The sequence below is a fragment of the Leguminivora glycinivorella genome, chromosome 20 (genome assembly GCF_023078275.1).
Source record: "Leguminivora glycinivorella isolate SPB_JAAS2020 chromosome 20, LegGlyc_1.1, whole genome shotgun sequence".
Taxonomy (NCBI): domain Eukaryota; kingdom Metazoa; phylum Arthropoda; class Insecta; order Lepidoptera; family Tortricidae; genus Leguminivora; species Leguminivora glycinivorella.
Genome location: NC_062990.1, coordinates 8149527 through 8172452, shown reverse-complemented (window position 1 = coordinate 8172452; position 22926 = coordinate 8149527). Strand labels below are relative to the sequence as shown.

General features: G+C 37.6%; 1 protein-coding gene across 1 annotated transcript in view; it reads left to right on the top strand.

Moving 5' to 3' along the window:
• LOC125236902 (serine/threonine-protein kinase Genghis Khan) overlaps nucleotides 1-19025 on the top strand; it is a 102821-nt gene extending 83796 nt beyond the window's left edge. The window contains exons 39-48 of the mRNA XM_048143821.1: nucleotides 1529-1720; nucleotides 2452-2544; nucleotides 2753-2875; nucleotides 3845-3947; nucleotides 4821-4959; nucleotides 6343-6415; nucleotides 15057-15138; nucleotides 16098-16200; nucleotides 17170-17252; nucleotides 18789-19025. Coding sequence (XP_047999778.1) covers nucleotides 1529-1720; nucleotides 2452-2544; nucleotides 2753-2875; nucleotides 3845-3947; nucleotides 4821-4959; nucleotides 6343-6415; nucleotides 15057-15138; nucleotides 16098-16200; nucleotides 17170-17250 — 989 coding nt within the window. The 3' untranslated portion in view covers nucleotides 17251-17252; nucleotides 18789-19025. The remainder of the gene's footprint in view (nucleotides 1-1528; nucleotides 1721-2451; nucleotides 2545-2752; nucleotides 2876-3844; nucleotides 3948-4820; nucleotides 4960-6342; nucleotides 6416-15056; nucleotides 15139-16097; nucleotides 16201-17169; nucleotides 17253-18788) is intronic.
• The last annotated feature ends 3901 nt before the right edge of the window (nucleotides 19026-22926 follow it).

Here is a 22926-nt window from a genome sequence, read left to right as displayed (position 1 = left end):
CGGAACCCTAAAAACGATCTTAGTAAACCCTTATTCATTTTTAAATACCTATCCAACAATATATCACACGTTGGGGTTGGAATGAAAAAAAAATCAGCCCCCACTTTACATGTAGGGGGGGTACCCTAATAAAACATTTTTTTCCATTTTTTATTTTTGCACTTTGTTGGCGTGATTGATATACATATTGTTACTAAATTTCAGCTTTCTAGTGCTTACGGTTACTGAGATTATCCGCGGACGGACGGACGGACGGACGGACGGACGGACGGACAGACAGACATGGCGAAACTATAGGGGTTCCTAGTTGACTACGGAACCCTAAAAAACAGAAATCACTATTAAACTATTCTCTAATTTCAAGTTCCTAACTAAAATTTTCCTAATAAAAAAAAAAACAAATTGATCCCGCTACAAACTTTCACTCCCTTTTTCCCTCTACTAGGGGTGTAAATTTTCATAATCGATTCTTATCTCTTCGAAATTTTGTTAATGCAATCTATACAAATTTCGACTTTCTAGCTTTCGTAGTTTCGGCTCAGCGGTGTTGGTTGTTGAATCAATCAATTAGGAAACCTGTATTTATATATGTATATGTAGACTACTATACTTTTACTACATTCATACACCTTATTTACTACTACCATACCATGAACAGGAAATTCCCCGTATAAAATTGAAAATTATGTTATTACCAATTTAATTCAAAACTATCAAGATTATTTGTGTCGGCGTTGAAACGCGCGTTGAGTTGCAGGTGCTCGCGTACCGAGCGCCAACGCCATCTATCGATGGCCGTTTCGTGAAATTGATGAGCGCTCTAAGGAATAAGGAGTCTTAAGCGGTCGTCTCATCTTTCACGTGGTATTTTTGACAAAAACTCAAGAAATTAAATATTAGGATGTATTTTAGAGTAATATGGGAAATTCTATTTAGTCATGATTTATTCGTTGGCGACTTTATACTCGTCGCAGTGCTCTTCAGTGATTTCGTATTTTGTGATTTTTGTGACCTTGGCTATGGATGACTAGAAATATACATAATCACGCGCTAAGTTGCGGAATTTCATTATAAATACTTTTCTGAACCGTATTATTAATTAATTATATGAGAATAACAGCATCCTCTTGACAATCATATATTTCTGGTCAGACTATAAAATGTTAATTCTTACAAATAGCAACAAATTAGTAAATACATTTATTTTGAATATGAACAGAAAACAGTTGGTTCGTAAAAATGTTGCATAAGATTGTTCAACTGGCCGGATTCATAAGCGGCAATTTATTTTGCGTTCGCGCCAGGCCAGAGACCCATGAGCTGAGTCACGCGTTTTAGCTAAAAACGGTTTGTATGGTGGCCCGGCGTGATGTGTACGCTCGACAGTCCTTGGCCATGAATGGGTTAAACAGTATGTATTTTGTGCGTGACGTAACTGCTTAGTCTTTTAATTGTGAAGGCACAATTCACGAGAGCATAGTATTGAACTGTGTATTATCATTATTAATTGTTTTAAATTTGTCCACAGCTCTAGTCCACCCTGAGAACCAAGTGAACCTGTTCCTATCTCACTCTGGCGCTCGGCCTCTCGGAGCGGCCTGCGTCCCAAATAGCGCTGACACGTTACTAGTGTTCAACTCCCTGGCGTTATATGTCGACCGGTGCGGACATAGAGCGAGGGATACTGAGCTAATGTACACACAGCAGCCTAGCCATCACGGTAAGTGGTCTCAGAGAACCTGTTACTATCGTATACATATCTCTCGCTCTGTAAGTAGATCAATGAGTACGTCGGGCTCAGAAAAACTCAGGTTTTCGAGGGCTCGCATGACGCTCCTTGACAACAGTACACAGCACAGCTTTCGATATGCTGTAACTGTGTTGGAACAATTTACCGCCACCAATCTATACAAACAGCGCTGATACGTTACTGGTGTTTAACTCTCTGGCGTTATCTATCGACCGGTGTGGACATAGAGCGAGGGATACTGAACTAATGTACACACAGCAGCCTAGCCATCACGGTAATTGGTATTAGAGCAGTACCGTAGCAGCTGTCTTACTATCGTATACATCTCTCTCGCTCTGTAAGTAGATCCATCGAGACATCGGGCTCAGAACAACTCAGGTTTTCGAAGACTCACATGTGTCGCTTAACTTCAAACTCGGGTAAATCCATTCTGCTAAAAGGTTGATTCTTTTTCAGATTATATATATTTTTGATGCTCTCAGACAGCAGTACGAAGCACACTTCGATATGCTGTAGCTAAATGCTGGAACAATTTACCGCCACCAATCTATAAGAGCACTGATACGTTACTGGCTCTCTGGCGTTATACGTCGACCGGTGCGGATTATCTATAGATACATGAAAAGCACTAATGGTAGTAAAAAAAGGCTTTCTTCAACGCTTCTTACGTTAATAATGATATACCCATATCTTCTTTACAGCGATCAATGAAACGCATCTACTGATATTCACGACGACGCACATCGATATTTACGACATCGAGAGCGGAGAGTGGGTTCAGACCATTAATATACGTAAGTCAAATATTTTTTACAGTTTCTATACTCATATAGCAGTAACAGTCATATCAAATTAAGTTGCTCATGCGATTTAACATTGCGGATTGTTGAAGGTACATCAACTTCAGCTGACCAATCAAATAGCCTATTGCATAACACTCGCATGCAAGACCTCCCACCGTGTAAATCAGCCCTTTATAAAGTTCTTGTGTATTTTATACAGCAAACGCGCGGCCGCTGGATGATCAAGGCTGGTTATGTTGCGTGTCGGGCGGCGCCAGCAACGGCTTCCCGTTCGCGAGCGACGCCGCGCCTTTCATCATCTACCTGCGCCCGCTAATGTCGCGTAAGTTAACTACGAATCCTGGTAGGGTCGCCATGTAAGATATATAAAAGCGTGTGCAACGCACAGTTGAAGTGTCGTAGCGTTGTCTCGCTCTAACAGTGCGGCGCCAGCAATGGCTTCCCATTCGCGAGCGACGCCGCGCCTTTCATCATCTACCTGCGCCCCACTAGATCAAGCAAACGTATCTACTTAGCGTGTCAAATGACTTGTCCGTCTTTATTCACAAATTGCGGCTTACGGGCGTCAATTATTGTAAGTTGAAGTCAATAAAAACATAAGAAATGCCTCGTTACGAGATATTTAATTGCAACAACACAAAAATTATGAACACTCAAGGGCCTAAGAAATATTTAAAATCATAGACAAGTTCAGTACAAAATCTGACACGCTCGGCCCCTATAAAAATAGATGAACTTGTTTCTTCTATGTAAAAACTAGTTCTGTGCTGTGCCCGCTACTGTCGCGTAAGTTGCTAGTTTATATCATATCATCACAGAAGTTAGCTGCGAACCTTGGAAGGGTCGCCATGTAAGGAGCGAAGAGAGAAACTCAGAAACTTCTAGGTTTGAATCCTTATTAACTCTGTAATTGTATCACATGGTACAAGCAAGCATACCTGCAAGATACAGGCCTAGCCTATTGTGTAGTCCACCGGACATTGCCTGTGAGTAAAACTTTGTGTTTTTATTTAATTAATAAATTTACTTACTTACTTATAAGGTCGCCATGTAAGGGGAAGCGGAGAGAGAAACACTTTCGATGAAATTATGATTAATTATTGCAATTTGATTAGTAACTTACGGAATACGGTATACCTGATTAAGTGGTGTGTGTAACTTGCATTGTGCCTCCTTTATCATCTAACGTAAGTTAGCATCGAATACATGCAGGGTCGCTACGTAAGGAGGATGAATAACGGGAACAGATCTCCGTCTTGATTATTTAACTATAATCTCATTTATATTTCAGAGGGTCCCCTAAACGTGGAGCACGCCGCGCTATGGGGTTCAACCAAACGGAGATTCTCTGTACGAGAGCAGTCTCACCAGGCTATCGAGGCGCATAACAGATTGTAAGTACTTTTTAATATTATTTGGGTCGAATTTATAGTAAATTTATTATTGGTCAGGAACACGTTAGAAGTATCAAGTAAAGATATAAAATAGTATTTTATGCAACAGGCGTTTAAAGGAGGTCAAAAAAGACGAGTGGTGTGGGTAACAATTTGAGACGAAGCCGAAAATTGTTAATAAAGTCGCCACGAGTAGTTTTTGATTCAGTTAAACACCGTTGCATACTTACAATACTTTTTCTACGACCAGTTTTTCGTACTTTTCTAGAATAACTTTCGTGAAATTTACACTGTTTCCTGTATTTTGACGCAAAGGTTCTGCCCAAAGCCACCGCGCAGTATCGTTATAACAATGCGTTGCCATGGTTAGGTTACAGAGCCAAACAATGCGTTTTCAATTTTTTCGTTACTTCTTGTTTCGTTACTTTCGTTTCTGTAAATAACGAATTACAGTTCGGGAGTAGAAAAACAACGTAAACGATTGTGGGAACCAATCGTTTATGTTGTTTTTCTACTGGGTACAAAACGTCTATATTATAAACACATCTTGCCCGTCTTAAAAATATAGGCATAAAATATTGCTGACACTCAGATTCCATGGTACTTGGTAGTTAATGTTAGGGCTCAAGAAATATTCACACGCGACCCTTTATTTACACTAAAGCTAAATATTTTTTTATATCAGCGGCGAAGTTATTAATATTTTGGACGGTCTATTTTTGACTGCGATATACCTTAGCTGTTTTCGTACTTTTATTGCATTATTTCTCTGTGCAAATACAATTTGATTGTATACGCCCTTTTGTATTTTTTCATAAAAATATTAATTACGACCAAGAAAATGTACTATGTTACATTATCCTTCTTTATCAGATCGGAGCGAAGATCGCGCCTCATCTCAGCGCCGACGAATTTCGCACACCTCTCTCATATGGGTCCCGGCGACGGCATCCGCTCTCAACGTCTACTCGACTTGCCTACCACCGTTGAGACTGCTGATGACCACCAACAGGTAACAAAAAATAAATTACTAGGTTTTTCCCGCGGCTTCGCTCGCGTTAGAAAGAGACAAAAAGTAGCCTATGTCACTTTCTATTCCTTCAACGATCTCCACATAAAAAATCACGTCAATTCCTCGCTCCATTTTGCCGTGAAAGACGGACAAACAAACAGACACACACACTTTCCCATTTATAATATTAGTATGGACTAATTTATTTAAACTTTAAATACGTCTATAGACGTTTGTGAATGCGGTCTAATATACCTTCGATCGTTACCTTAGGGTTTACAATGCCGCATCGCACTAGATAAACGAGCGTTCAAATGGTTAAGGTTGCATCTTACATCAGGTCAGACAATCCTACGAGCGGCAAAGACATCCACATATGTCTAATGTTACTATGCGCAAAGAGGATCGAGTTTCTAGTGAGTTACTGCCAAAGAAAAATGTGTAGTCACAGGGCGTATACTGCCATCTCTCTCTTATAACTTTAGAATCTCAGTTTTGACAATTTGGCCCATATTCTTAGCTTGATATGTGTTAAAATGTCAAATATCATTTGGCTCATACCGCCATCTAGCCCACCGTACCTGTTTCTCTGTGGTTCCGAGGTACGTTTTTTCTTAGATTTTATCTGTCTATCCGGTGACAATCATGTCTTTGCTATGAGTGTTAATCTGTGTATCTCTGTTATACATATTTCGTACCACGAAACCTCTACGGCTGGTTAACAAAGAATTGTATGCAATGTCATACTTGTCACACTAGTCATTCAGTGAAAATGTTGTAAACATTAAGTATGTTATTTTATTATTTATATAGAAGAATGAATGCCGTGGAAATGAGAGCGTTAAGAAGCATGGCTGGTGTAAAGTTGAGTGATAGGATCAGAAATAGCGTGATAAGAGAGAAGTGTGAAGTGGATGTAGATGTGGTGACAAAGGTTGAGATGGGTATGTTAAGGTGGTTTGGGCATGTAGAGAGGATGGATGAGAGGAGATTAACGAAGAAAGTATATGAAAAAGGAGTGGAAGGGTCAGTTGGTAGTGGAAGACCTAGGCGAACTTTTCTTGATCAAATCGGGGAAATATTGCAAAAAGGCCAGGTCAGAAGTACTCGAAACCGACGAGCGTGTATGAGAAACGTTACGAAAGTGTGTGAAGCGAAAGTGGTTTGTCAGGATCGTAGTAAATGGAAATCCGTGATCTCTGCCTACCCCTCTGGGAAACAGGCGTGATTGTATGTATGTATGTAAGAATGAATACACAAAAATCTCCATTCCAAAATGTTTACTATGCTGTTGTAAACAAGTATTTACTGAGTAGACATCGTTACAGGTTTAAATGTTAGAAACATTGTTATTTAATAATTAAAGTTTGTCTTTTTTTACAGATGTACAGCAGTCGAGAAAGCAGTAAGCGGACGTCACCGCTCACGATATCGCACGGCACCGGTTCTTATAACGGTAAGGTTACATGTTTTTTTTTTTTTTTTTTAATTTATTTAAGGTCGCTTTTTAACAACAAGGTCATTAGCGACCACAAGAGAATTACATTTTTTTATATACATCAATTAATTTTATAAATCTAAGTACATTCAGATTCTTATCATTCAAACAGTCCTTTAAGGTTGTAGGCAATTTACATTTTTCTCTTTCTTCCTTATATGCTAAACACTCGATTAAAATATGCTTAATAGTTAACTCCAAACCGCATTTATCACATTTACTCTTTTCATTCTTAGTAATAAGGTAGCAATGGGTTAAGTTTGTGTGTCCTATTCTTAGTCTAGTGATAGCTATCTGATCTCTTCTACACGTAAAGGGTATTGGTGGAGTTTCAAAAATAGAATCTCTAATATTTGACAAATCATTGAAATTACCATTTTTCCAAGAATTATTCCAAAATATTTTGACAATTGATTTGATTTGTTTTTAAATTCCGGGTAGCTGGATTTAATGGAGCAATCTATCTGAAGATTTTCAGTAGCTTTTTTAGCCTCTGTATCCGCTTTTTCGTTACCGATAATCCCTTGATGTCCTGGAATCCAGACTAATTCAAAATTAAAATGTTTTTCTAATAGATTAATAATTTTTTGTTTAATATGCATGACAAGCGGATGGGAGTTCTTGGGGTTCCGCAAGCCCATCAAGCATGATTTAGAATCAGTGTAAATCACATGTTTCTTTTCGTTAGAATCCCTTTCAATTAACTCTAATGCTTTAAAGATTGCTATAGCTTCACATGTAAAAACTGAGCTGGAATCATCAAGTCTATAATTACACTGGTCAAAAAGAGAAATAAAAAAACAAAGTGTGATGTAAAGCTGCATTTTTGATATGTTATTTGGGGTCCTTGGGGGAATATAGGACTATATTTTGCAAGCAAAAAAATGGTGTGCTAACTTCGTAATTTAAAAAAAAAAGTAAAAAAATCAGACTTTTTTTGGTTTTTGCCGTTTTATTAAAAAACTATGCATTTTTGGTCAAAAGTTGCTATGTAATGTTGAAAGCACATTAAATTTCAAACAGTTGGACATCTTTTTTATCAATGTCCGTCAAATATTTTTTGAGATATGAAGCGTCAAAAAAAGAGCATTTTTCCCCTTTCTATGAAAATATTCGTTTTGCTAATATTTTGAGACAGATATCAGCAAAACAACTCAGGCTATTACATAAATTGTAAAATAAAAATGTAGGAAATTTTACTAGCTTTCATTTAAGACCAAAAGAGTGCCAGTTATTTAAAAAAAATAGGATTATATCATAAGTCTAACTGGATCAGAAATAATCGGTGGATGGTAATGGCCAAATGGGATAGTTTTATGTAAACTTACAGGAGGCGTAGCGGAGAACGAATTATTATTATTTGGGGGCTGTTCAAGTATTACTCAGACACATATTTGCGTATATCAAATCAACATTTATTAAGTAAGTTAAGTTTACGGTCAGAAAGACCTCAGGATCGCCGCTTGGCGGAAAAAATATTTACGAGTAGAAAACCCTCATTAATTGAATCAGATTGTTCCGAAATTGTTCTTGTATGGACTGGTTTTTAAAGCATATCAGTCATATCACTGAGGGTCAATAACATCGATGCAATCTCACGAGCGTTGTCGTTGTCGAATCATAGTATTCTCCGTTTAACGAAATATCAGTACATAGTATGTGTTGTATTGCACGCGCAGGTCTCTCACCGCCGCGTAAGTGTAGTCGGACCATAACTCGACAGTTTACACGCTTGTACAAAAACTGAGGAACAGCTGTCTTTTTACGCTACATTTGGCGAATCTTCTAGCCAACATGTTTGCCCTTACTGCGGTGGCTCGCCTCTGCCTTTCTATGTCCTCCTGGTCTTTTAAACTGGACAACAAGATGTGGCCAAGATATTTGACTTCGTGTACTCTCCGCAATTGAACTCCATCAAGCAAAAGAGGTGGTACATGTGTGGGCATATGTGCTGCCTCCATGAGCATAAATTCAGACTTGTCCGGATTGTATCTCATGTTATGCTGGCTGGTGTATCTCTCGCATTCTGCAAGTAACTTACGCATAGCTCCCACAGATGGTGCTAGTAGGACCATATCGTCTGCATATATGCGATGTGATTTATCATTTGCCCATTGATGGAGCAGCCAACCTCGGTACTGGTCAAAGCCTGCGACAGCCCATCCATGTATACGCTGAAGAGAGCCGGAGACATACTGCCTCCTTGTCTCACGCCACAGTTTAGCCCGCTGGCTGTGGACAGAGTTGACTTCCATCTTACTACGTTCTTCTGCTGGGAATACCACTTCTCCAGTATCTTAATAATTGGCGTGGGCGCTTTCCGTTCCCGTAGTTTATTCCACAGCAATTGGTGGTCAAATACAACTCAAGTGGATTTTCTATCACTACAGGAGTTGTGCCATCAAGATGCAGAACCAGGACCCTCAAAAAGGAAAAAGTAAAATGTAACTAATTCTGTTTTATTTTTCTAATTTACTAAACTTCAAAATTTTACTGTATTTTATTTCTTCATTAGTAATAGTCAAATCGATGCAAAGTTAGCTTTTGCATCGATTTGACTTTTTTTTTCAGATAAACGGATATCAAGGAAAGTAAGATCGAATAGATAGCACTTTCAACCTGAAACTTTTAGCGTAAACTATTTTACCTTAACCAATCTACCAGACTCTTGGCTTCTCTATTTATAGATTTTTTTTGTTTACCAAAGTAACTATTCGACTTACTGACCTTTATTTGCACTAAAACTAAAGCAAAATAAATTTTATACAATGTTATATTGCAATATATATCATATCATGAAGTATTTTGCAGATATTTGTCTAAAAATATTGGCAAAACGCTACTTTTTATAAATGCGTCAAAAATTAACCTTTTTTGACGCTTCATATCTCGAAAACTATTTGACGGACATTGATAAAAAAGATGTCAAACTGTTTGAAATTTAATGCGCTTTTAACATTACACAGCAACTTTTGACCAAAAACGCTTAGTTTTTTAATAAAAAAATAAAAACCAAAAAAAGTCCGATTTTTTTACTTTTTTTTTTAAATTACGAAGTTAGCACACTTTTTTTTTGCTTGCAAAATATAGTCTTACATCCCCCCAAGGACTCCAAATAACATACCAAAAATCCAGCTTTACATCACACTTTGTTTTTTTAGCCGATTTTCATGTAAGATTTGACCGGTGTAAATTGTAGTGTTTGTTACCAGATACAACTGCACATCCAGATTTGCCATTGCATACCGAGCCATCTGTGTAATACGTTTTACAATCTTCAAAACTATCATTGAGTTCATTAAATAGACTTTTATATATGTAATTTGTCGTTTCACTCCTTTTATTTTCCGCTAAATCTAGGTTAATCGGTATTTGTAATTGTTCCCAAGGCGGAACAGTCAGTAATATTACTGGGTATAGTGCTGGAATAGTAAGATGGAGTTCTTTCAAATATCTTGCTACTCTAATTTTGAAAGGTTGATGTAAACCTGGGTTAAATTTAAATTCATCATCAGTAACGGATTGTTTGACGTAATGCTCATATGTAGGACAATCAGGCCGCGATAAAATTTTCGTTGCATAAAACAAGGAGAGTGCTTTCCTCCTATATGAAAGTGGCATTTCGCCAGCCTCTGCCAATATGCTTTTAACAGGACTTGTACGAAAGGCACCAATACTAAGTCTCAGGGCCGTGTTTTGTACACTCTCAAGTGAATTCAATATTCCAATATTAGCCGAATCATATAAAACTGAACCGTAGTCTATTTTTTGTCTTATTATACTACGATAAGTTTTTAAAAGGCAATTGCTATCAGAACCCCAAGATAAAGACGACAAAGTTTTAATTATGCTCATTCGCTTTAGACAATCAGATTTTAAGTTATTTATATGAGTTTTCCATGTCATTTTTTTATCGAATGTTAATCCCAGTATTTTAACATTATTAACTTCTCTAATCAAATGTTCATTTAATGATAACTCCACTGTTTTGTTTGGATTCTTCTTTTTGTAAATACAATGAATTCAGTCTTAGTCTTAGAAAATTTAAATCCTGTTTTAGCAGACCACTTTTGGAGGCCATTCAAACTATTTTGAATTAATTTTGCTGTAAGTTCAAGGTTTCTACCACTACAAGTTATAGTTAAATCATCCGCAAATAGATAGCCTTTCACAGGTTTGTCAACAACAGTGAGTATGTCATTTATAGCTATGAGGAACAAAATAACACTCAAAACTGAACCCTGAGGCAAACCATTCTCTACATAGACAGTGTCTGAAAGATAATTTTTTATTCTGACTCTGATATATCTATCTGATAGAAAGTTTTTGACGAACGCCAGGGTGTTACCTTTTATATTAAGATTATGAAGAAGCTCGAGTACTCTATGTTTCCATACCATTTCATAAGCTTTTTCGATATCTAAGGTAACAGCTATTACCGAGTTGTCACAGGCAAGAGCATTTAGTAGTTCATTTTCAATATTCATCAAATAATCTATCGTCGACCTATTTTGGCGAAACCCATATTGAAAAGGTGATAGAAGACCTTTTGATTCGATATACCATCTGATTCTTTTGCTTATTATTTTTTCATAAATTTTACATAGGTTGCATGTCAAAGATATAGGACGATAACTTCCAGAAGAACTCGGGATTTTTCCAGGTTTTAAAATAGGGATGACTAAAGCTTCTCTCCAACAATCTGGAAACACCTGTTTCTTCCATATATAATTATAGAGGTTAAGTAAATAATTTAAACCACTTATCGGCAGATGTTTTACAATGATATTAGGGATATTGTCTGGTCCGGGACTAGTATTTCCTAACTGTTGGAGTACTGATAACAATTCCTGCATGGATAATTCCTTATTTATTGTATTAGAGTTATCAGTAAAATCAAATTTACTTAGAACTTCTTCTGAAGTTCTAAAAACATTAAAATCTTGATCATAATTTGTGGAACTAGAATTAGAAGCAAAAGAGCTAGCCAATAGATTTGAGTTAGCAACAGGATCATCACTTAAGGTTCCATCATTGTGTTGCAACACAATAGTATGCCATCTAGTATTTTTCTTGTTAATTTTTTGGATTTTCTTCCAAAAAGTCCCTATAGGTGTATGACTATTAATGGTTGATATAAACTTTTCCCAATACTGTTTACTACTCTCTTTAAGTACTCTTCTAGCTTTAGATCTCTTTTTCTTATAATCAATCTTTAATTTTGAATCATGATCATTTCTTGCAAATTTGTAATATAATCTTTGAGCCTTTTTTGCCTCTTTAGTAGCTATTTTACATTCTTCGTTCCACCATGGTACTAAGTTTTTTCTTTTACAATTTCCCGATGACTTTGGTATACATTTTTCTGCTATTTCTAAAATAAAGTTATTAAAATTGGTAACTATTTCGTTGATGGAAACGTCAGTATCATAATTTAAGTCAATTAATTTACTAATGTTGTTATCACATTCTTCTCTAAATTGTGACCAATCAGCGTCCAAGAATTTCCATCTTTTTGGCATAATTATGGGATCAGGAGTTATGTTATTAACTAAGGATTTCACCAAAATAGGAAAGTGATCGCTGTCATACAAATCGTCAAAAGCATTCCATTCAAAATATTCGACAATATTTTGTGAAGCAATTGTTAGATCAATATTACTTGTGCGACCGGAGCCACTATCAAAATGGGTGGGTTGATCTGTATTTAACAACACTATGTTATCATGTGCGTCTAGCCAATCAGCCACTATCCGACCTCGAGTATCGCATTTTTCTGATCCCCAATAAAAATGATGACTATTAAAGTCGCCTAACAAAACGAACGGAGGCGGTAGCTGATTGACAAGATCGTTTAAATCATGTATATTTATGGAACTACTATTCGGAAGATATATACTACATATTGTAAGTTTTAAGGGAAACCTTACCTGAACTGCGCAAGCTTCTAAATGTGTATTTAATGGAACTTGTTCTGGAAAAGTGTAAGGTTTGATAAAAATAGCTACTCCACCACTGGCCCTGTTACCATGTAGACGGTTTTTGTAAAAGTGTTCGAAACCACTCAATGAGGCACAAAAGTCAGAAGCGAAGTTAGTCTCCTGTAGGCAAATGCAGGTTGGAGTTAATTGGTTAATTAACAATTTAATATTCTCCAGACGTGCAAAATACCCATTCACATTCCACTGCAGTATATCCATAATTATATATACTCTATATATGAGTAATATAAAATATATATAGATATAAATATAAAATAAGGTTGCACTTAAATATATAATTTTAAATTAAATCTATCAACCAGTGTTTATAATCTCATGGAGTTTTCTTGATAGTCGCGAACATCTGTTCTTCAGACTTTTGTTCATTTTGGCATGTAGGCTGTTGCACATCATAATAATGTCTTTAACATTGTCAGAGTACGAAAGAACTACTTCTTTTACGTTTTGTTTGCCACGAGTGTTATCCAGTAAACTTTTGAATTGATCTATATTTAACGGAAATTTTACCTCTTCGCTCAATTTAGTCATTTCTTTTTCTACATCTTTCCAAACCTGCTCTTCGTTCCTGGGGTCAGTCTTCTTTAATTTCTTTCTCAATTTCTTTTTCGCTTCTACATCTGTCCAATTTTCTTCTAGGGATACATTACTAGCGGTTTCATCAGTTTCAAGGTCGTCGGAATCTATTTCTATTGCTGCCGCCGATTTTGTTTGCGGGAGAGGGGGTCGGAGAGAGGCTGCCATCTCTAATTTTGACGATTCTGTTGTAGTAGGTGAATGGGCCCTTTTGATACCTTGTGAATTTACCGGGATATTGTCATCGTTCCTCTCAAAGCTATTTTTTAATTCATCTGCAGCTTCTTGTGTGTCTATGTCTATGTTCATATTTTGAGCAATGTTTTGTTGACAGTTTTTAGCCAGGTGTCCAATACTGTTACAGGTAAAACATTTAAGGGAATCCGTGGAGATATATATCCAATAGTTAGTATCCTCAAAGGTTACTTGGAATGACTCCGGCAGGTGTTTTTCATCCTCAGGGGTGACATATAACTGTCTTCTAAAACTCAACACGTGAGAGAAACCAGGTTCCGTAACACCAGTTTTCATGAAGGTGATAGGGGACATTATTTTTACATTTAATTCGTCGAATTTGTTTTCTATAACGCTATGCGGAATCACAGGGCATACGTTTGATAAGACGATTCTTTTATTTCTTGTTACTAACGGCCTTATCTCCAGTTTCTTATCTCGGATTTTAACATGTTTTTTTGTGTCTATGAGATTATCTGCAGTTTGTTTAGAATCCATGTAAATACATATTCGGGCATTCGATATACGAGAGATGAAACGAATTGAAGTCGATGGTACGATAGTCGACAACGCCACCAAGTAGTCTTTTATGGTAATACCGTCAACAGCGTCAAGAATTATTGCTTGGTCTTTCTTGGGGAAACTTGCTGTCGAAGTAACGTTTGCATAGCTAACCGGTTTTTGAGCACTTGGCTGTTGTTTTTCCAACACTTCTGTTTGAGAACTCGATGGGATAGTTTCAGACATTGGGGTGGGGGGCAGAGTGGGGTTTTGAGACGTTGTGGGGTTTTGAGACATTTGGGATTGTTCCATTACTAGTTCAAGGAACTCCTGTTAACAGGAGCCCTTGCACTTTCACTAATCACCACGGTGTTGTTTACGATAGGTACACTAACAATAATACAATAGGTAGGTAAATAAAACTCGCAATCACTCAGGTAATCCAGCGGCACGCGCGTCCGCAATGGCTGGCGGTGCAAGACTGGGTTACATTTTAATTTAATGTTGTCGCTTGACTAGTTCTATCAAGGTAAAGATATTACTCTCTCGGTCAGACAGATAGTAGTCCTTTTTTATAAAAAGTGACGTAAGTGCCTATGCAAATTGTCGGGACTAGTTGGCAAAGGCGCACCTCAGGCCATATCCTCCCATAACCTCCTGGGGTTCTATGTCTTAATTCTAGGAAAAAATACCTACGAAGAAATTTGAATCTACGTTAAATGGAATCGAGTTGCCTTTGTTTTGATTCGTTCGATTTTCAAACAAAAGGAATTCAGTTTTGTTTTCTAATACCATCATCGTCCTCCTTGCGTTATCCCGGCATTTGCCGCGGCTCATGGGAGCCTGGGGTCCGCTGTGACAACTAATCCCTAGATTTGGCACAGACACTAGTTTTACGAAAGCGACTGCCATCCGACCTTCACACACAAAGGGCAACCGGGCACGATATTTTCCTTCACCGAAAAGTTTTTGCTCCGTTTTTTAATACCATTGATTCAAATTTGTTTGGCAATTATTTTATACGGTCGGCCGCTAGAGGATAAGCTGCGGCAATAAATAAGCCGTGCAATAATAAATAATAAATAAAATAAATAAATATTTCCGTTCGGCCCTATGGTCGACCGGTAGAGAACGCTTTAAGGCATCAAGTCCGCCATTTGTACTTTTTTTCAATCGTGCAATAAAGTTTAAATAAATAAATAAATATGCCGGGATAGCGCAAGGAAGACTGCGATGATGACGACAGCATCGTGTCGAGTGTATTTAAATGAGTGTTGTTTATTGCGCAGGGTCGTGGCGCGGCGCGACGCGCGCGCCGGCGCCGCTCGACGCGCCGCCGTCGCCGCCGCTCTCCATCCGCCCCATGGAGAGGTAACACACCGCCACTGCTACTCTAACGACCCGCCCACGACATTGCTCTAAGGGCCGGTTGCATCAAACCGTCTGTCACCGTTAAAGCATTAGTTAAAAAAAATTGTATGGGAAATTCCATAGATGTCTGCTGCCTGATGATGATGTGTCTGTTAAATTTGGTTGATGCAACTGGCCCTAAGTGCGGCAGCGGTGAGCGGCAGCCATACGTGCGAATGAAAAGTCCCATCGCTGTGTCTCGCTCCAATGTGCGGCCATCGCTCACCGCTGTCGCGGTTAAACCAATGTCGAGGCTGAGCCGTAAAGTGTCATATCAACTACACATATTGTGCTTAATTTCTTAACTACTCAATGTTAATTTAACTTAAGATTACACAACTGGTGTTTGCCTATAATTAGTTGTGCGATAAGCTTAAAATACTAATGCATGTATACCTAACAATGTATCATTGTAACCGCTGTTGGCAGACCTTAATAAATAAAAATAAAATTAATACTTTCTCCACCGAAAACCCGCCACCAGGCCACTCGTGAACTTTGCTCGAATGCTGGAGAACCTGCTAGGGAGGTTCTCGTCATACGAACTGACGGTTGTAAATTATAACCGATTTCTGGCGTAGTACGCTATTTTTTGTCTGGTAGTGGAAGTGTTAAGTATAAAAAATCATATACCGAAAACAATGATCAAGGCCGGGTGATGTCCAGAGCTAAAATCGTACTATCGTCATAGTTTACGGAAAATATGCCTAGACCCTAGACCACGCGTCGATCATAGTGGCAGGAGTCAAAATTGCAAATATTATTTATGCCAACTTACCTACTTTACAACGCTCATTGTCTTCTAATTCATAAAGGATCAATAATTCCTAAAATATTGTAACGTACACGATTCGCGAAATCTTATTTGTTTCTAATTTACAAATTCTGCTTATAACGTATTAACCGATTGAAATTTACAGGTCGATAGGTGGCGGATCCCAGGGTAGCGGCTCGCTCCTATTAGAACGTTCCATCACTCCATTAAGTCTGGGCAGTATGAGCTCTCTACACGATGTACTTAAGGTGAGTTTGCGATAATTAAAATAACTTAAAGTAACATTTTAAAGGAACTATCCCACATGTACATTTTTTGCTATTTATTACGTCTGCGCAGAATTAGTATTTTGTATAGCGCCTGCTAAAATCGATGGCAAAGAAATACAATTTCAGCAAGTTTGTTTACATCAATTAACAAGAGCTGCTAAATTATTTCTCTTTCGGGGTGGTGACGTAATTTTATCTACTTAGGAATATTTGAATTAACCATAGTTAAAAGACACAGCAACGTCAAGTAGAGGTCTATCGAACTTCCCATACAATAAAATTTTGCGAACGCTTGAAGCTTGCGGTTTGGAGCAATCGACACTTTAGCGAGGATTAGGATGAAAATCATATTTTGTCCGTCCCTGGGACTAACTATCTCTATCAAATTTCGTCAATCGGTTCAGCGATTTCAACAGGAAATCACAGAAATAGACATATAAGAGGTCACTGAAGTCTTTTAGACAGATTTTTTTATGTATTTATTAGCTAGATAGGCACTGGTCCCACAGCGAGCTAGTAAGCTCTATGAGCTATCGACTATAAAAACGAACAAAAGATAATCACTCCCTTGTAAATAAAAGAGACACGGCGACGTTTATAGTTACTCGCCCAGCGGTGAGCTATCAATATCGCCGTATCTCTTTCATTTGCACGGGAGTGCTTATCTTTTGTTCGTTTTTATAGCCGATAGCTCATAGCTTGCATAGCATGTAATTTAGTAGTAAGTAAGTAATATAATTATATTTATTGTAATATAGTGTATTGTTAATTAAGGATTATATTATAGACATTCGAATACAATGTATATTGTTACTGAATAAAAAATGAAATGAAATGAATGCTTACTAGCTCACAGTGGGACCAGTGCCATAGACACACTTGTGCATTTATAATATGAAGTATAGATTTTGTTTGCATTTTTAATCAATGCCGTATTTTTTTACGCAGGTGGGCACAGACATGGGCGATGCGCTGCACTCGGAGGACAGCAGCTGCGGGGCCTCTCCGCCACACCCCGCCGATCCCTGATCGTGAGTTTGTCTGTTATAGGCTACTTGACCCTTTTTTAAAGTCTGTCTTATATGATTAAGCACTGTCCAATTAACCGAAATAAAATATTACCATATTTTATTATGACCTAAAGCAGCAAAACCAAGGATCATTTAATATATACGGTTTAAAGTCTCCATGCTAAGAATCGTACCTCATTTTTTTAGCACCACCTATTAGAGTATTTTATGCAACTGGTGGTTAAAAGAGGTCAAAAAAGGTAAGTGGCGTGGGTAACAATTTGAGGCGAAGCCGAAAATTGTTAATAAAGACGCCACGAGCATTTTTTGACTCAGTTAAACACCGTTGCATACAATACTTTTTCTACAACCAAGCACTTACTTTGAAAGAAAATTATAAATTCAACAAATACCTACTTTCAGTCATCTTAGTTATCTAGTGGACCGCCTACCATTTTGAATATGCAGTTTGAGTGCGAACATGAAAATAAAACTGTCTATGGTATGGTTCTCTGAAGCCTGGCCACTAAGACGAATCGAGCCGCGTCGAATCGAGTTCTCATACATTTGAATGCGATTCGACGACGATTCGAGAACTTTAACAGCTATATCGTGCTACTGCTACAAAATGTTTTCAGGGTATAGACTAGATAGACTTGTCCTGACATATTTTATGTACGGTTTTTAAGTTCTCTGCACGACCTTGTAACTCACGCATAACAGTACGGGAGTAGAAAAAATACTATATTCAATACTATATCTTCTAAACTCTTCAACGATTCCTTTACTTTCCAGGCAGTTCGGTTGTGGAACTCGATCATTACCTATTGACATGAGGCATGCTAAGTCTCTTCACATTTTTAAAAGTCAAGTAAAAGAACATTATTGATCTATTCCATAATACAATTTTTATTGATGGTCCTGTTTCATTTTCCTTTATCGCTATTGGCCGCATTGTTTTTGTCCATTGGATCAGTACGGTACAGCGAACATAGTATGCGTAATTCAGAATTGGAAGTGTCACCGAACTCATCTAAGGTGAAAAATAGTATATTAGTTGATCCTTGATATTCATCATCATCCTTCTTGCGTTATCCCGGCATTTGCCACGGCTTTGGAAGCCTGGGGTCCGCTTTGACAACGAATCCCAAGATTTGGCAAAGGCACTAGATTTACGAAAGCGACTGCTAGTGCCATCTGACCTTCCAACCCGAAGGGTAAACTAGACCTTATTGGAATTAGTCCGGTTTCCTCACGATGTTTTACTTCACCGAAAAGCGACTGGCAAATATCAAAACACATTTCGCACATAAATTCCAAAAAACTCATTGGTGCGAGCCGGGATTCGAACCCGTGACCTCCGGAACGAAAGACGCACGTACTTACCGCTAGGCTACCAGCGCTTATAAGTTGATCCTCCTGATCCTTGACAATATCAACTTGAAACTGATTTTTGGCAGTGACGACTTTCAGCCCTACTCCAAAATTTTGATGCAAAATTTGTTATTGGGCCTATTAAAAAGGCCGGCTCAGCTAACTTAATTCGCTTTCTTCCAGAAACGAATTGAACGCGTACTGGTCGCTCGACGTGTCCCGATTCTACGCGTGCTTCTGCTAGCGACGCAACACGAGGCTACACCGACGCCGAGGGATTTACCAACGGCGTCGCGACCGGTGGTGTGAAGACCCCATATACGTATGTAACCGGCCGTTGCATTATAGGCGAGACGACTAAAAAAAACTTATTAATCCGTCAGTTAGATCATCAAAGAATTTTAGACACGTTTTTATACTTTTTCTCGTAAACGAAAAATGACGACGGTACAGTGCGTTGAAGTTTCGCGTGACGTCACGCGTAGGTACAATGTTTACTTAGAAGTGACGTCACAAGCCCCTACTACGGAACTTTGATGCTCTATATCTTTGTATTTTTTCATTAATAATAAAAAGCGAAAAATTACTGTTCAATATTTTTGGACGATCTAACTGACGGACTAAAAAGAATGCCATTTTTTTTATGTGGTCGTCATCCCTATTGTGATAGACCCTATCACGTGGGTGCGTCCCTATCGCACTTAAAAATAGTACCAAAAGGACTGACGTGATACGCTTTGTCACGCGACCGTGCCCGCCTGAACGTTGATACTCGCTGTTGAATAAGTTGAATATTTATTTGTATTATATTGTATAGAAGTCAGTCACGTGTACCAGTCTGAACAATCTGAAACAAGTTGTGACTAACGTTAAGAATGGTCAACTGTATTTGTTTCTTACCGGTCGACTCACTAAAGAACGAATGAGAGGAGAGAATAACAATCCTTATACATAATGGTTTTGCTTTCAAAATATCGATTCCATCCTTAGAGGATGTGAAGTCTAGGTTATCAGCATAACGGCCTAGCCATGACACTGCTCTAAACGCGACAGCGGTGAGCGGCAGCCATGCGTGCGAATGAAAAGTCCCATCGCTTTGTCTCGCTCCAATGTATGGCCGCCGCTCACCGCTGTCGCGCTTAGACCAATGTCGTGGCTGAGCCGTAACAGGTGTCACAATAGGCTAGTTTCCTACTAGTCAAATCAGCTTCTTTTTAAGAACTGTCAAAACGATTTGCTAATATGGAATTACTAGGAAATACTGAGGACTGACGTCACGGTCAATTCATTTACTTTATATCTTTCTCTTTGACTTATTAAATAGAAATAATGTTTAAACATAACTACTGTCCATATATTTCTTCTAATTTTGCGGTGCTTTATGTCGTGCACTGCATAAAATATTTTATTTTAAGTATAGGAAACTAGCCTATTTGTTTTCTATTTGGGCTATGACTGGTAACTTATTTTTCAGTACAGATGGTGTTTTTTTTACGCACTAGTGCGAGAAGTGGTTCATTATATGGTAGGTCGAAACTTCGGTAGATCATCTGTACTGAAAAACGTCGTACGATACACGTGCGAAAAGGAACTTCGTACGCACTTGTATCCTTTTTTACGCACTTGTATCGTAATGTACTATTTGCAATGGGTTATATTTTACCATTCTTTAAGGTTAGTCGTTTAAATCCATTTTCTTATCGATGCAGTCAAAATTTATGTATAAAGTTTTTTTAGGGCCTTATTTTCTTAATCATAGTTTATTTCTTGATGTTGGTGACTCGACCTGTAAGCAAAAAGTCATAATAAAATGACTATACTACGTAATATAAACTCGATACTTCACGCCACACTCGCTTTCTGCAACAGTCCGCCAAACTCATGCTAAATTCGTCCTTAGCCCGTTTACTATAAGGTATGTTATTTGCGCGGACTGCGACTATGTTTTTGAGGCTCAGACCCACCTATAACTAGAGTCTTTATGAATTTAATTTAAAAAATAATATGTTTTCTGTGGCCTGTAACACCACAGTGACAATTTGTCGTTCATTGCCTGTTCGACAAAGAAATATTGATGATGAGCAATAATGTTACTTATCAACCCAGATATATGCACAGATTGTCAGTGTCCATGTCACTGTGGTGAAAACAGCCACTGAACAGCATGTTTTGAACATTTGTGTATGTATTAACCCTGAAAACGCCTTATATGGTCTAAATTGGAATCTCCAAATTTTTATACCTTTTTTTAAACATCTTATAAGTGAAATTGTAATTTATAAGAAGAAACGCACTTTTGTAAAAGTTAATAACTTTGACGTATTAAATTTTAACTTCTGATTAGCAGAAACGTCTGCAAGTCTCACCCAGGGCAGACATTTTCCACTTTTAAATTTATTCTTTGACGTATTAATTTCAGTTTTATTAAACGATGAATTATTTAAACTTGTAAAATCGAGTACCTCACGTAAAATTGTCGAAGGTCGCTCGACATGTTTCGCTCCGTAACGACATCGCGCGTGCTCAATGAAAATGCTCCTCGTTACGGAGTGAAACATGTCGAGCGACCTTCGACAATTTTACGTGAGTTACCCGATTTTACATGTTTAATATGTCAGTGTCTCACGGTAGTTTTATTATTAAAAGATGAATTATTTATTCAATTTTCAAATGTGATTAAAGTTTTAGTCGTAAACTAGAACTTTCCTTTGCCAATCCGCGAATAGATAACGTGCAAGTCAATCAGTGCTAACCTGTTATAATTACTTGCGTATTTTTTACATGCAATTAATTTTCCCACCCTCCCACCGCAAAAATAAAAATAAATACGCAAATAAATATAACAACCCACCACCAAAAATACAAAACTCGACACGTGTTTCGCCTCAATACGAGGCATCCTCAGGAGCTCATGTTGACGGTCCGAAGTCCCGCAACTGACTTAACATGGATTTCCGCAAAGTAACGCCTGATTCCATCGATTATTTAAAGTTTTAGTTTCTTTTTCAATGTCAAAAAACTAATTTTACATTATATTTAATAAAATATATTGGGTGGGTATAATGCGTAATATATAAATAATTGAATCTTATAACGGTGACATATATCTTGATTAAAACGGAAGCGACAGTTCGCAATATATCAAACCTAGGTTAGGCTCTATTTATTTACACGCATTGAAAGCATAATCATTTGGTTCCTAAAATGTACAGCAATCTATTATATATACAGAGATATATTATGTATAAACTTGTATTGAGGACGGTGGGACAAGCTAGCGGTGTATGAAAGACTGTAAAGGTCTCCCCAAACATATCGACACGGAATGGGCTATAACCGATCAAAAAATCGCTCGCTAGTATGAACAAAGAGTCTTCTGTTAACTTTAAGGGAAGATTCTTTAGTTCAAATACAATCAATTTCTCTAAGAAACTAGCCTCTTTAACTCTTACGGTTATCGAATTATAAAAAAAAAATACTGAACACCTGTGTAGCATCCCTTACCACTTCCTAATGTTATTTGTTTTGACATGTGCCGTCAAACACTTGACAATGGCTTTAATGTTATGATTAAGGTCCTATCACACTAATTAATCCATAATAGGCTAGTTTCCTACTAGTCAATTCAGCTTCTTTTTAAGAACTGTCAAAACGATTTGCTTATATGGAAATACTATGAAATACTGAGGAGTGACGTCACGGTCAATTCATCTACTTTATATCTTTCTCTTTGACTTATTAAATAGAAATTATGTTTAAACATAACTACTGTCCATGTTTTTCTTATAATTATGTGGTGCTTTATTTCGTGCACGGCATAAAATATTTTATTTTAAGTATAGGAAACTAGCCTATTTCGAATTTAACAGAAAGCGATATACAGGACGGTTCCTGATGATGAATCTAACTGTGTGTCGAATTTAACGAAAAATAAAACACGGTGTAGAGAGTTACTGTCAAAGTAAAACGTGTAATCACATTGTATAGACTGCTATCTCCCGACACAAGCTTAAAACTATTAAACCTCAGTTTTGAAAATTTGGCCCATTGATCAGGTTGATATGTCAAAAATTAATATTAGCGCCATCTAGCCGAGCGTCCCCCAAAGGTGTATCGCCATCTAGGTCACCGTACCTTTTTCTGTATGGTTTTGAGGTACGTTTTTTTCTTAGACTTTATCTGTCTATACGGAGTTATTACCCGTAAAACGTAAAACCCGTAAGCGTCTTCATATAAACGAGCGATTTTTGGTCTGCTAGAGCTGATTCCTCGTCAATAGGTTTGGGGAGACCCTAATACCTATGGACTTGTATTGAAAGTA